General features: G+C 47.5%; 1 protein-coding gene across 1 annotated transcript; it reads right to left on the bottom strand.

The window, feature by feature from the left end:
• Positions 1-8,562: 8,562 nt before the first annotated feature.
• Positions 8,563-12,836, bottom strand: LOC149311496 (C-type lectin PAL-like). The gene is made up of 5 exons (XM_089526629.1): positions 12,767-12,836; positions 12,262-12,362; positions 12,000-12,131; positions 10,335-10,461; positions 8,563-8,692 (listed from the first exon to the last, which is right to left on the bottom strand). Exons 1-5 carry the CDS (start codon positions 12,831-12,833, stop codon positions 8,595-8,597), a joined length of 525 nt encoding a protein of 174 aa, XP_089382755.1. The 5' UTR covers positions 12,834-12,836; the 3' UTR covers positions 8,563-8,594.
• Positions 12,837-14,396: the final 1,560 nt, after the last annotated feature.

Genomic DNA, 14,396 nt, shown 5'->3' with positions numbered 1-14,396 from the left:
ACCAGACCCATTCGCACTGAGATCGAACAGAGCCCCAATCCAGGATATCGCCAATCCCCTTATCAGTGCACTGGCCAACACGCTCCAAAAAGAGGAGCCAGTACGCATTCAGTTCGGCAGCTCGCGCATTCACGTGCGTTCGGATTGGGCCATTCGAATGATGGTATGATCGTATTGTGCGAAATAACGTGAATTCGAACCGCCCAGTGCAGAAGACCCCCAGTTCCTGACTCATCTGATAAGGGCCAGGGTCTCAGGGTTGCATAGAACAGTGGGCCCTTGTTGTCTGCTGGCCTTTGGTCCCAGGACCCACCATGGATACCAAGATCCGCGCATGCTCAAGTCCCATGACATACAGTGGCATAGGAAAATGGCTTCCCTTATATAAAATGGCACATTCAAGGTTTACTTTTGGGAATTTCTACCTTTCGGGAATATTTTCAACCCACGGAGGGTTGAATTTGTGGATAAAGACTCTGGAGACATGGAGTGCTGACTGTAATACAATATCCATGTTTGTTGAAATCACCCAATAAATGTTGTCTTCTCTTTGCTCGGCTTCCCAATTGTTCATCCAAATGCATAGGATGGATCATCTTTTGCTGACTTCGCCTCAGTTACAGAGTTTATAACATTTTCTTCAGTATCTTATCTTAACTCCTCTCTCCAAACTACTACAAATCCCATCATTCCATAAGATGGAGTTGTGGAAGTTAAGCAGCGAGAACCGTGTAACCAGGGGTGCATCTGCACTGCAGAAACAATCCAGTTTGACACCACTTTAACTGACGTGGCTTAATACTGTGGAATTCTGGGATTTGTGTTTTGTTGTGACACCAAAGCGGAGCATGGAGATGAACATCTGCTGCTGGTAAAGGCTAGGATCCTGTCTCATGCATGCCTACCTTCCCCTATGGAAGCGGATGGACATTTTTGCCTGATGTGCGATGCTTGTGTTATGTTCAATGTTGCAGCACAGCAGCGGTGCCATTGCAGATGTGTTGGTGTGCACATGCATATTCTGGTTGTGTATTAGGCCACACATTCAGATGCTCATTAAGTTATGTGGCATTGCCACTCAACACATGGGTTGTATACCAAAACTGATAAGTAACTGTCCAATTGGAGATGTATGCTACTCACCCCTAATGTAGGATCTTATCCATGAATAGACACATGCAGAGTGTGCAAAAGATACCTGTTTGGGCTATAAATCCCAGGGTCCCCTTTTTTTAAAACATGAAATATCTATTATTATTATTATTATTATTATCTTATATCCCTCCTTTCTCCCAATATAGAGACTCAAGGCGGTGATCTGTCTTTGTCTGTCTGTCCATCTGTGTATCTATCAGTCATCTAACTGCCTTGGATCACTTTTTGGGGACGAAGGTGGCATAAACATGAATAATAATAATAATAATAATTATTATTATTATTATTATTATTATTATTATTATTATTATTTTCTTATATCCTGGCTTTCTCCCAATATACTGTATATACTCATGTATAAGTCTAGTAATTTTAATCAAAAAATTGACCCAAAAAATCTGAGTCGACTTATCCAAGGTCAGTGTAAGTCCTGTCCTTTAGCCCCCCTAAACATAGAAACCATCCCCTGATGAAATGCAAGAGTGTCGTCTCTCCTGGAAGCACTAAGCCCCCTCTATGCTTTCATCCATCCATCTTTCAGTGGGAACACAAACGGTTATACCTCCTGCAATTTTGCAAGTTCTTTGGCATTGTTTTCCTTTGTTCGCCCTTTAGATCCTTTGTTACATGCCCTTATGTTTGACCCTCCTCGACTTACCCATGGGTTATAGCAAAATCTTTAATTTTGGCCCCAAAACATGCCCTCGACTTATACATGAGATCGACTTATAGTCGAGTATATACGGTAGGTAGGCACTCAAGGCAGTGGTCTGTCTATCTATCTATCTATCTATCTATCTATCTATCTATCTACCTTGGGTCCCTTTTTTGGGAGGAAAGCGGCATAAACATGAAATATCTATCTATCATCTGTCTGTCTGTCTGTCTGTCTGTCTGTCTGTCTGTCTGTCTGTCTATCCATCTATCTAATTTCCCAAGCTCTGGACAGATGTGTTTGTAACTTTTTCCCCCATTGTTTTTCTTTATGCTGCAAAAACCAAATGAAGGGAAAGAAAGGGGGAAATGGAAAACAAATGTTCAAGAAGTGAAACCGAACTCATTAAAGTGACCTGCGCTGCGTCCGTCCGTCTGGACCGTCTGTCCGTCTGGAGGAGACAGTCGTGCCAAAGATGATGGAAAAAGGGCCTGCAAAGCATTGCCTGGGAGGAAGTGGGAAAGCCAGGCTGGAAGGGAGAAGGCGGCTGAGACATTGTTGCTTAAGAGCCAAATATAGTAATTGTGGTCACGAGACAAACGGCTGGACTTTTGTGAGATTGTGGGTTTTCTCCCATCCTGTGGTTTTAGTAACCTTTGGTGGCTAAAGGGCATATTGAACTGCATGCACACAACTTCCAATCTGTGCGGCACACTTGGTGCAAGCAGTTGTCTTGTTTGGTGTCACTCTCCTTTGTTGTTTCTCTTGTGTGCCTCCCAATCATTTCTGTTATATGGCCCAAAGAGTTTGGGGTTTTGTTTTTGCAGAATTTGTCGAGAGAGAGTTTGCCTTTGCCTGTCTCTGAGGCTGAGAGAGTGTGACTTGCCCAAAGTCACCAGCCAATGGTTTTCCATAGCTGAGAGGGAATTCAAACCCTGGTCTACAGAGTTGCAGTCCTTTGCACCACACTTTAAAGTGGTTTGAGCATTGGACTATGACTCTGGAGACCAGGGTTCAAATCTCAGTTTGGCCATGAAACCCATTGGGAAACCTTAAGCAAGTCACACTCTCTCAGCCTCAGGAGAAGACAAATGCACCTCTGAAGACGCTTGCCAAGAAAACCCTATGATAGGGTCACCTTAGGGTCTCCATAAACTAGAAATGAATTGAACACGACACATGACAACAGCAACCACAACAAACCCTGGTGCCAGAGAATTTAATTTAATCAATTAAAATTAAAACATAAGAGAAAAAGGCCAAACATCTTCAAAGAGGTGTGTATTGCAAAGGCTGTGTGTTGCGCCTGTTGACTCTTATCTATCCCTTGCTTTTAATGGGGATGTTTCGGATGGTTTTAATTCCGCAGGCAGATTCATGCCTTTGGAAACATAAATATTTGGGAGGTTTTTAGCCATATGTGGTTTGGACGCTTACAGCATTTCTTTTCATGTTGAGCCCCTGCTTGGAGTTGGAATGCAATGGGACAAATAAAGTAGTGCAAAGCAATGCGGAGAGGTTAGGGATGGAGGGAAAAGACACTAGCCATAACCCAGAAAAGGAGATGGATCTGGGAAATGCAGGCTGAAGGGAACATTTGGAGCTGAGAACAGATGAGTAGGAAAACCACCTAGGACTCTGGAGTGCATCCGCACTGTAGAGATAATGCAGTTTGACACCACTTTAACTACCGCACATAATCCTGTGATTTGTAGTTTTGTGAAGCACCAGCAGCACTCTTTGGCAGAGAAGGCCAGAAACCTTGTTAAAACTGCAAATCAAATCCCAGGCTTTCCTAGGATGGAGGGATAGCACTTAAAGTGGTGCCAAACTGCGTTATTCCTACAGTGTAGATGCAGCCTAGGACTGGAAAGAGTTCAGGTAGTGCAGATAAAAGTGTGCAGATAAAACTGGGTTCTTGGGCTTTTGGAGGTTACAGGCCAGCAGAGAAAGAAGAGCCCTCCGTAGTTTCCTCCGGAGCAGTCAAGCAGATAGCCAGAGTCCAGAGTGACCAGGTGTCCTCACCGCAAAGGAGGACAAGGCACCGCAGAATGTAGGACCCCCAAGACAAATGCAAGGCATTACAAAATAAAAACACAAAACACTAATATGAATATGAATTAATTCCATGTGGTTTATTTACAGCTATGTTGCATATGCTTTATTTGAATCGTATTTATCTGAGGAAGGGATCTTGGTTAAAATGCCTGGTTGGCTTGCAATGCATTTACAGAACTCTGAGCAAAACAAAAGCTTTTGCTAGCAACAAACCCTTGACTGGATCTCCATTGAAATTATTCATTTGTCCACTGTGATGAAACTGGGAGAAAAGCCCTTTCCGTCTTTGCCCTGGCTGTGTCCTCAAGCAGAAGCCGCCCAGTTCCTGGCATCACCTTTAATAATTAATAATTAATAATAATTTGTTTTATTTATATACCGCTATTCCAAAGATCATAGCGGTGAACAGCAAGTAAGCTAATTAGCAAGTAAGCTAATTTGCCCCCAACAATCTCGGAAGGATGCAAGCCTGAGTCGAGCTTGGGCCCTTTTGCTGGTCTTGAACTCGCAACCTTCTGGTTGCGAGTGAATGGCTGCAGTACAGGCATTTTAACCACTGCGCCACCAGGGCTCCTTTGCTGCATTTCCCTGAGCTCTGGGTGCAAGTCGCGTCTGCTGCTATTCCTGTTTGGAAAAGGAGCTTCAGAAGGATCCATGCTTTCCTCCGATTTGCAGTGAGGACAGGTGGCCAAGCAGATGCTTTTCTCAAAAGGCAGCAGTGATGTGGTGCAACTCAATGGGCTCCTTAGTCTGCTCAATGGAAGGTTGAAATGTCGGACCTTACGAGGAGAGACTTAGGGAGCTGGGTACGTTTATCCTGGAGAAGAGATGGTTCAGAGCTGATATGATGATAACCCCGTTTGAATATTGGGTACAGAAATACTGTACCCCTGATGGCATAGACATGTGTGCATACCTATGTGTGTGTGTATGCTTTCAGCTTGCCTGTCAACTTATGGCCACCCCATTGCAGGGTTTTCCTAGGCAAAGGATACTGTTCAGAAGAAGGAGTGTCATGTTGAGGAGGGAGCAAACTTGTTTTCTGCTGCTCCAGAGAATGGGAGACAGAGCAATGGATGGAAGCCACAGGAAAAGAGATTCCACCTCAACATTAGGAAAAACGGATGGTGGAAGATCCTGCTGGCTGCCTTGGAGGGTGGCAGGCCTCCTTCTTTGGAGGCTGTTTTTAAACAGAGGCTGGATGGCCGTCTGCCAATGGGGTGCTTTGATGGAGAGTTCCTGCATGGCAGAAGAATGAGGTTGGAGTGGATCAGGGCCCTTCTTGGGGTCTCTTCCAACTCTAGGCTTCTATGATTCTGTGATGCACTGAGCCACAGACTGGGCTGGATGTGTGCAGATAAAATGAAAGCACGCAGACCCCAAGGCCTGGCTCCCAAGAGACAGCGGGGCGATGAATCTGCTCTGGGGTCTAGTCAGATGGCTTCAGATGAACTGTCCAGACTTTCTCAGGGGAAATGTTCAGCACCTTGAAGGACTCCTTTTAAGTGGAGACTCAACCCCAGAATGGACTCCCCCTTCATGGCCCTGGAGCGGCCGTCCTTCAGGGCTCCAGTTGGCGGCTGTGGTTTCCAATGTTCCCAACAAACTGGAAAGTCCAGGAGGAATGGTACCAAACCTCTGGCTTAAGCCTTTTACCTTGTTACATTTTAAAGTAGGGGTTTATGCATACTTGACATTGTCTTAAATTTACTGCCAGCTGCCCTGAGACCTTCAAGTAGAGGATGGGATAGAAACATTCCAGAAATACTGTAGCCCTGCTGGCATGCACATGCGCACATATGTGTGAGTGTGTGGCTGTCAATGTACGGCCACCCCATTAATTTTATAGGGGTTTTCCTGGGCAAAGGATACTCAGAGGTGGCTTAGCCAGACTCTTCCTTGGAAATGCAGTCTACAGTCTCCCACCCAAGGACTGACCTGGGTTGACCCTGCTTAGCTTTAGGGCTTTGGGGCCCTTGTGCATATGTTATAATACATGCAGTTCTGTTTTCTCCATCTCATGGAGAAGACATTTTGAGGGGGAGAACCAGCCCCTTTCAAAGGGATCTTCAAAGGTCATGAAACCCAGACTATGAGATATGGAACAGCTGCAGGGTCTTAGCTCTCCGCAGAAAGACAAAACACTGGAAGGAAGGTATTTTAATCCTTTGCTCTTGTCTGGACAGCTAAGGCCATGCAGTTGCGCAGATCCCAGGGTCCTGGGCACTGACCAGGTAGAAGGGTCTCCAAGGGGCAGGGAGACCCACGGACCCCCCATTTGGGGGCAGGCGAGGGGCTTGTGTCCCCTCCCCCCCCAGGACTGGACCGATGGACTTATTTTCCTCTTTTTGAAATGATCTGGCAAAATTGAGCCACCAAGACTTCTGCGGAGCTTGAGTCTCCTTTAGAATTATTAGCTAGAAGCGTAGTAAAGGGTTCCTGTTGTTGTTGTTGTTGTTGTTGTTGTTGTTGTGTGTCTTCAAGCCGTTTTGGGCTTGTGGCAACCCTATTGGGGGTTTGTCTTGGCCAGATGTGTTCAGAGAGAGTTTGCCATTGCCTTCCTCTGAGGCTGAGAGCGTGTGACTAAATGATTAAAGACCAAGAAATACGAAAACAGCGGTTGTGGCTGAGCCCTCCCTGGAATCAGTGCAAACTTATATGCCTTTTGCACACTTACTTGGGAGTGAGCTCCACTGAGAGCCAGCATGGTGTCATGGTTTGAATGGTGGGCTATGTGACTCTGGAGTCCGGGGTTCAAATCCCAGCTTGACCATGGGAACCCACTGCCGCCGAAGAAGGCAAAGGCCTCTAAAGAAATCTTGCAAAGAAAGTCCAATTTTTCGCCTTAAGGTTGAAACAACTTGAAGGCACACAACAGAAACAACAACAACAAAGGTCCACTGAAGACATATATATATAGTGAGAGAGACATGTTTGTCAGAGTCTTCCGGCTATGGAAGCATGTTTCAAGGCTAAGAAATGGGAAGCCATTTAACTGTCCCCCCAGGCAAGATTAATATTAACCTTCTTGCAAATGGTGGGCCTCTTCCAGGTGTCCTCCATTCAGGTGACCAGATGCCTTCCTTTTCCAGGATGCTTACTACATTTCAACCTTCTGTCCAGGAGGAATTCCATCATGTCCTCCAGTTTGAGCACAGCTAAGAAGCCCATTGAGTAACACTACGTTTGCTGTTACCCCTCAAGAAATGAGAAGTATGTTTACTTGGCAGCCTCTCCTCATCACTGCAAATAGAGGGATCAGATGGATCCTTCTCTTTCCTTTTTCCTAGGTGCAGGAGCAGAGGAGACTCGCACCCAGACCTTGGGGCACATTTGTTTCTCAGAGGGGAAAAGGAGAGCAATGGGCTGCTTGAGGACACAATGGACATGTTGGCAGGGCTTTCCCCCTTCATTTCAGCACAATGGGCAGATGCTGTCAAGGGTTTGTGGCTAGTAAAGTACAAGTTTAAACCTTTGTCTTGCTCAGAGTTCTGCAATGCAAGCCAACAGGGCATTTTAAGGAAAATAGGTTCATCAGAAAAATACAGTTGAGGACACAGTACAACACAGTATATGCAATATCACTGTAAAATAAAGCATAGGAACGGTTTTATTTTGTAATGCCTCCCATTTTCCTCAAATGCCCTTCATTTTGTCCTCCTTTGCAGAGAGGGCATCTGGATGGAGGGACCTTGCCCTGATGCTTGTAATGGAAAAGATGTGATTGCGAAGGAGGAAGAGCATGAGTCAGGAACATGGAAACTCTCAGACTCTTTTGCAAGCAGCCCTAGAATTGCAGCGCTGATGGAAAAATCACAGTTCCCTGCTCTTCAGCAATGTGAGAGCATTGTATTTTCCATGCCTTGCTGTGCATTTGGGTCTCTCTTGCTTTGCGGTGTGGCTGTTTGCGCAACCAGTGATGGGAGAAGCACACCCTCCTCCATTTTCCCCAAGGGTGCATCTGCACTGCTGAAACAATCCAGTTTGACATTGCATTAACTACTGTAGCTCAATGCTGTTGAATGCTGGAAATGATGGTTTTGTGAGGCATTTATCCTTCCAGAGCAAAGAGCTCTGGTGCCACAACAAAATATGGTGCGGCACAGACCGCCCAAAAAGGGTGGCTTAATTTCCTCCGGAGGGAAGCCCAGCCACCAAAGCGCACGGCCTCCCTCCCCAGGAAAAAGAAAACAGAAAAACTGGGTTCTTTTTTCGCTGAAGGTGTGACGTAACGAGTGCGCCACTGATGTACTTGTTATGTAAGCGCCACACAGCGACGTGCGGATGCCGCACAGCGCTTATGTAACAATGGTGCCGCCACTGTTATGGCACTGTGCTGTGTTAGGATTAGGGATTGTGCGATTGCCATGTGGTCCCTAAACCTAAATCGGCACCAGAATGGCACTTTTGCGCAGTCTGTACTGCACCTATATTTCCCAGAATTGCACAGTACTTAAGTATTAGTACTTATGAGTGGTATCAAACTGGATTATTTCTGCGGTGCAGATGCAGCCTAACACAACTAGGAGAAAGACAGATTGCCCAAGCTTGCTTCGCAGAAAGAGTTTATTGCTGTCCCACTCGGGTGATGGGAAGGAAGGACGGGCAGTGAGCCTGGCACAGAGAGGGGCACAGCACCGGTTGACCCTCTTCTTGTCAGCCCTTGACCTGCCAGGCAAAGGCGTTATGCCAGGCCAGTGGTCAGCGAGGACTGGCCCCGATCAGCTCACAGACAGTCCACGTCCTCGTCCTCGGGCTCCACCTTATACTTGCAGAGGAAGCTGTTCTTGCGGGTGCAGACTTCATCGTTCCATCTTTTAAAACCTAAGTGGCAAGAGAGGAATTAGGGGCGGTGGGAGAAGATTAAGAAACAGAGAATTGGGCTGAGTTCCAATTTCATAGAATCATAGAATCCTAGAGTTGGAAAAGACCTCAAGGGCCATCCAGTCGACCCCATTCTGCCATGCAGGAACTCTCAAGCAAAGCACCCTCGACAGATGGCCATCCAGCCTCTGTTTAAAAAGAGCCTCCAAAGAAGGAGGCTCCATTGCATTCCAAGGGAGCATTGTCTTTCACCAGGGATGTAGCCAGGATTTTGGGAAGGAGGGATCCAGACTAAGTGCCACCATTATAATGGAGCTTGGGTGCGGTGGCATGGCGGCACGCACCATTCGTTTTATCTAACGGAAGGGGGGTCTGGACCCCAAGGACACCCCCTCCTTGGCTACGTCCCTGCTTCTGCTGTCAAACAGCTCTTACTATCAGGAAGTTCTTACTAATACTGAGGTGGAATCTCTTCTCCTTTAGTTTGCATCCATTGAGATTCTGTGTCCTATTCTCTGACGCAGCAGAAAACAAGCTTGCTCCCTCCTCAATATGACATCCCATCAAGTATTTAAACAGGGCTATCATATCACCTCTTAACCTTCTCTTCTCCAGGCTAAACATCCCCAGCTCCCTGAGTCGTTCCTCATAGGGCAAGGTTTCCAGGCCCTTCACCATTTTAGTCGCCCTCCTTTGGACACAGGGCTCCAGTTTGTCAATATCTACCTTGAAATGCAGTGACCAGAACTGGACACAGGTTATTCCAGGTGAGGCCTGACCAAAGCAGAATAGATGGGTGCAAAAAAACCTACGGCTCCATCATCCTTCCTCTGGTAACTCCACCAAGCAGTGCATTCATACATGATTCTTCTCTTCCTTCCTGAGACCCTCAGCCTAACAGAAGGGCATTGGGGTACCATTGGTGTCCCATGGGGTCTAACGGCCAATCCGGGCAGGGCATCCCTGGCCTGGCAGTGGGATTGGGCTGCCTTAGTTTCAGCCGCATAGCAGTCAGGTCAGTGGGGCTGGGGGCAGGGTGACCAGATGCCCTTCTATCCTCAGGCATTTCTTACATTTCATGCATTACATTTCAGCCTTCTGTTCAGGAAGAATTCCAAAATGTCCTCCATTTAGAGCAGGACTAAGAGGTCTGAGTTCACATTTCTATAATAAGTGTTTTTTAACTTTGATTTCATCACATCCTCCATTTGCCTTGTATGTCCTACATTTTGCAGGGCCTTGTCCACTTTGAAGCCTGTTTGCAATTCCGGACTTATTCTGTGCAAATTTTGCATGCGTTTGCTTTGTGCATTTTTTTTTAAAAAAGAATGTTGGAAATAGCATTCTCTGCAGAGGAAACAATCTGCCCTGGCTCAAGGCTATGGAATTCTGGGAGTTGGAGTTTGTTGTGGGGCCCAGAGCGGAGCAGAGCTTAATGAAGGGAGGCCCCACAACAAACTCCAGCTCCCAGAATTCCATAGCCTTGAGCCAGGGCAGTTAAAACGGTGCCAAACTGGGTTATTTCTCCAGTGTGGATGCAGCCCTTGATTCTTCTGTTCAGGGTCTGCCAGTGTTCAAAAAACAAGGTTTTTGACCACTTTGCCAATACTTTTGAGTCTTCTTTCCCTCCCTACATCCTCACCTGAGGATAGCCACAGCTCTGCGCAAAACTGGCCCCGGCTGTCGTAATTGTTTGGCTGTCCCAGGCTCCAGCGGCTGTGGCTGGACGCAAGTCCATCTGTCCACTCCCAGAAGCTGTTGTCGGGAATCTGGGGGAGAAGACAAAACAGAGAGGACAGGAGCATATGTGAACATGCTCACATTCCCTAGAGCGCATGCGTTAGACAGGTTCATGTACCACGAGCCCATAATGGTCCTGCATTATCTATAGCAACACAAAAATTGAGGAGGGCACCTTTTGGCTGAGAGGTTTCCCAGTGATTGGGTGGCATATAAATAAATCCTATTATTGTTGTTGTTGTTGTTGTTGTTATTACAGGTGAGTAAGGCTTGCAAGGTCAAATAGGGCACTGTTCTCTGCCTACAAAGAGGCCTGTGACCTCTTTGGAATGGAGACATGTTGGATTGTCAAAGAAGGGTCCCTGTTGAGATGCAAATGGCCTTTAAATTCCCTGGATTTTGCAAATCTCCCTATTGCTGCAGGCCTGCAAAAGATATCCTCCCCAGCATAATGTCTTTACTAAGTACTGAAACAACAACATGCAGGCATCTGACCATCATCTCCGATTGTCTTTTTCTTCTCCTCCTCTTTGGTTTCTAACATCTATCCTGATGATGAAGGAGCCCATGGAGCTTCGAAAGCTTGCAACAAGTATACTGTGCATTTCTGTTGGCCAACAAAGGTATCACTGATGGATTTTTGTCAACATCTCTGTATATGAGTTTGGGGAGCTGTTGAGTGCTAGAACCAACAACACAACTTTGGAGACGGGTGCCGGGGTTTATCCTTTTCTTGCAAGCTGTTGAGTGGTGCCAGGCACCTTCTGTACATTGGCACCAGTAATCTATTCTGTTACTGTTGGGCCTGGTACTTATGCCCCCATCATCCACCTCCTGCATGCCATTCTCTGCTTGCATTAAGAGGGTTGCAAGCTGTATCCTGGAGTCACACTCTCTCAGCCTCAGAGGATGGCAATGGCAAACTCACCTCTGAAGAACCCTGCCAAGAAAAGCCCATGATAGCTTTGCCTTGTTGTTGTTGTTGTTGTTGTTGTTGTTGTGTTCCTTCAAATCATTTCTGATGTATGGCGATTCTAAGGCAAACCAATCATGGGGTTTTCTTGGCAAGTTTCTCACAGGGGGTTTGCCTTTGCCATCCTCTGAGGCTGAGAGAGTGTGACTTGCCCAAAGTCACCCAATGAGTTTCTATGACCAAGCTGGGCTTCAAACCCCATTCTCTAGAGCAGTGGTTCTCAACCTTTAGTCCTCTAGATTTTTGAGGCTTCAACTCCCAGAATTCCTGAACAATGAGCATACCGACTGGGACTTCTGGGAATTGAAGTCCAAAACATCTGGAGGCCCAAAGGTTGAGAACCACTGCTTAGAGTCATAGTCCAACACTCAAACCACAACTCCACATGGGCTCACAGGTTTGCCATAGGGTTGCCATATGTCAGAACGACCTGAAGGCACACAACAACAAACAACATAAGCATGATATTTCCATAGTGGTGTCTTATACTGGTTTTCCATTTTCCCCCAGGATGCCTTATCAGGAAGACTGGCGTGTGTGTCCCATATGGCATGGGGTGGAGGTGGGTGGTCAGCCATGGGGGCAGAGACCCACCTTGTCGGGATTGTGGAGTCCGATCCAGACGTCCCCGTCAGGGATGAAGGTGGCCAAGTAATTCTTGAGGCGGCAAGTCTCGTTCTTGCTCAGGATGGAGGCCAGGTGGGCATCCCAGTTCTGGCACTCTCGCTGACCGAGGGGAAAAGGAGACCCGTCAGTTCCAGATCTTCCATACACACCTCTCCAGACAGAAGAGGGATGGAGCCTTGTGCCAAGCGACCTGCCCTTGGGCAGCTTACGCCCCCCCCCCCCGACTCACCTCGGCCTCTTTCCAGCACTTCTTCTCAGGGAAGTAGCCATAGCAGTTGCCATCAAAGTGAAGCCAGTTAGGAGGGCAGGGGTCAAAGGTCTCTGTCTGGGCTGCAACCGTCTGGGCCGCAACTGTGTTTGCAAAGAGGATGAGCGATAGACCAGAGGCCAGCATGAAAAGGGCATTGTGGCAGTGGCAGATGTTGGTACCCACATGGGTGCCCTTGGGACTCTCTGCACCAAGGGCATGGGAGACACCAACCGCCCCTGCGCCAGGGCAGCTGCTCATGGAGACTAGGGACCTGGAGCCCAGGAGGACCAAAACTACAGCAGCCCTGCCTCTGTCTCTCATCTTTAAGGACGACATGCCAAGCCAGGACCCAGGAGCAAGGTCTTCTCTGCTGGGGCACCCAAGTTTTGGGACCCCAATCCTTCTGGAGACTCGGTTGGCACCAACACTGTTGTCATTCTAGTGCCAAATGAAAGTGTGGCTGTTGACTAAGACACCCCCTTACCTTCTTGGAAGGGTCCGGCAGCCAAACAACCGAGGAGGCCAAGGGAGATATAAGCAACGAGACCCATCTCCCAGTTCTTCTTCTTGACCTGGATGGAAGAAGGAAACAATTGGAGTCATGGGAAGGGATGGAGTGCCCCCCAAAATAGGGAGGGTGCTGGAGAGCTTCCCAGATTGCCAGCAGAATGGGGGCTCCAAAGGAAAATGTGGCCCCGTCCCTCAGTTCCTGGGCATGCATTATGACCATCTGAATGGCCTCCAACATTTGCAAGCCCAGATCTGTAGAAAGCGGATACAGAGGTGCATCTTCTCTCATTAAAAGTAGAACTCTGAAGGACAAACTGTTTGGCAACGGACAAAGAGCCTTTCCTGGCATCTGGGACCATACTACGTAGGAGGACAGGATTCGGAAAGGCACTGAAGGTCCCTCTGCAAACAGGGACGTAGCTAAGGGGGGGGGGGTCTGGGGTCCGGACCCCCCCCTTAGCAGGAGGAGAGAAAAGGGCACTCAGCCCCAAACAAATGCCAGGGAGTGTGCTACTTGCTCTCCTCTAGGCTTCAGGAGGAGCAGAAGTGGCTCCCTGGCATTTGTTTGGGGCTGCGTCCAACAAGCGCCCTTTTCTCTCCTTCCGGCCCTGGCAAAGCCAGGAGGAGTGCCCTTTTGCAGGGCCTGAAGAGGAGGCGCCTGAGGAGGAAGCCCTGGAGGAGAGGCTGCATCAGGCTGCATCCACACTAAAGAAATAACCAGGTTGGGCAGTGCTTTAACTCTTTTCTAGCTCATGGCTATGGAATTCTGGGAGTTAGAGTATGTTCTGGGGTCCAGATATCAAGGTTGTCTCTTTTCTGGCTCCTGGCTATGGAATTCTGGGAGTTAGAGTATGTTCTGGGGTCCAGATATCAAGGCTTGGCTCTTTTCTGGCTCATGACTATGGAATTCTGGGAGTTACAGTATGTTCTGAGGTCCAGATATCAAGGATTGGCTCTTTTCTGGCTCCTGGCTATGGAATTCTGGGAGTTAGAGTATGTTTTGGGGTCCAGATATTGAGGCTTGGCTCTTTTCTTGCCTCCTTTTATAGGACACATCCTACATTTCAGACTTTTGGCCAGAAGGAATTTCAAAAGTCCTCATTTTTTGTAAGGTGAGCAGATGTCCTCCTTTTCTAGGACGTGTCCTATGTTTCAACCTTCTGGCCTGGATGAATGTTAAAATGTCTTCCATTTTTGGTAGGAAGACACACGTCCTCCTCTATCCAGGATACGGCACACATTTCAGACCTGCCCAGGAGCAATGTCAAAACATCCTCCATTTTATCAGGGTGACCAGACATCCTCCTTTATCCAGGATACGTCCTACATTTCTGCCCAGCAGGAATTTCAGAACATCCTGGTTTGTTCAGAATGTGCCTTTGCCAGCCTTTCCTTGAGGCTGAGAGTGTGTGACTTACTTGCCTAGTGGGTTTGTTCATAGAGTCTGCCTTTGGTGACTTGGGTGTGTGCGAGCGTGCGCCTTCAAGAGGTTTTCTTGGGAGGTTTGTTCAGAGAGGGTTTGACTTTGCCATCCTCTGAGGCTGAGAGAGTGTGACTTGCCCAATGGTTTTCTTGGAAGATTTGTTCAGAGGAGATTTGCCTTC

The sequence above is a fragment of the Sceloporus occidentalis genome, unplaced genomic scaffold, assembly GCF_023333645.1.
Source record: "Sceloporus occidentalis isolate IW3139 unplaced genomic scaffold, rSceOcc1.0.p SCAF_5, whole genome shotgun sequence".
NCBI lineage: Eukaryota > Metazoa > Chordata > Lepidosauria > Squamata > Phrynosomatidae > Sceloporus > Sceloporus occidentalis.
The sequence above is the reverse complement of the archived record's forward strand: the minus strand, read 5'-3'. Positions and strand labels throughout refer to the sequence as shown.

Excerpts from the sequence above, each read along its gene's own strand:
- LOC149311496 (XM_089526629.1), bottom strand. The coding sequence starts at position 12,833 with ATGGGTCTCGTTGCTTATATCTCCCTTGGCCTCCTCGGTTGTTTGGCT. Across the intron at positions 12,132-12,261 it reads AGTGCTGGAAAGAGGCCGAG|CGAGAGTGCCAGAACTGGGA; the intron begins GTGAGTCGGGGG and ends CCCCTCGGTCAG. Across the intron at positions 10,462-11,999 it reads GACTCCACAATCCCGACAAG|ATTCCCGACAACAGCTTCTG; the intron begins GTGGGTCTCTGC and ends CTTCTCCCCCAG.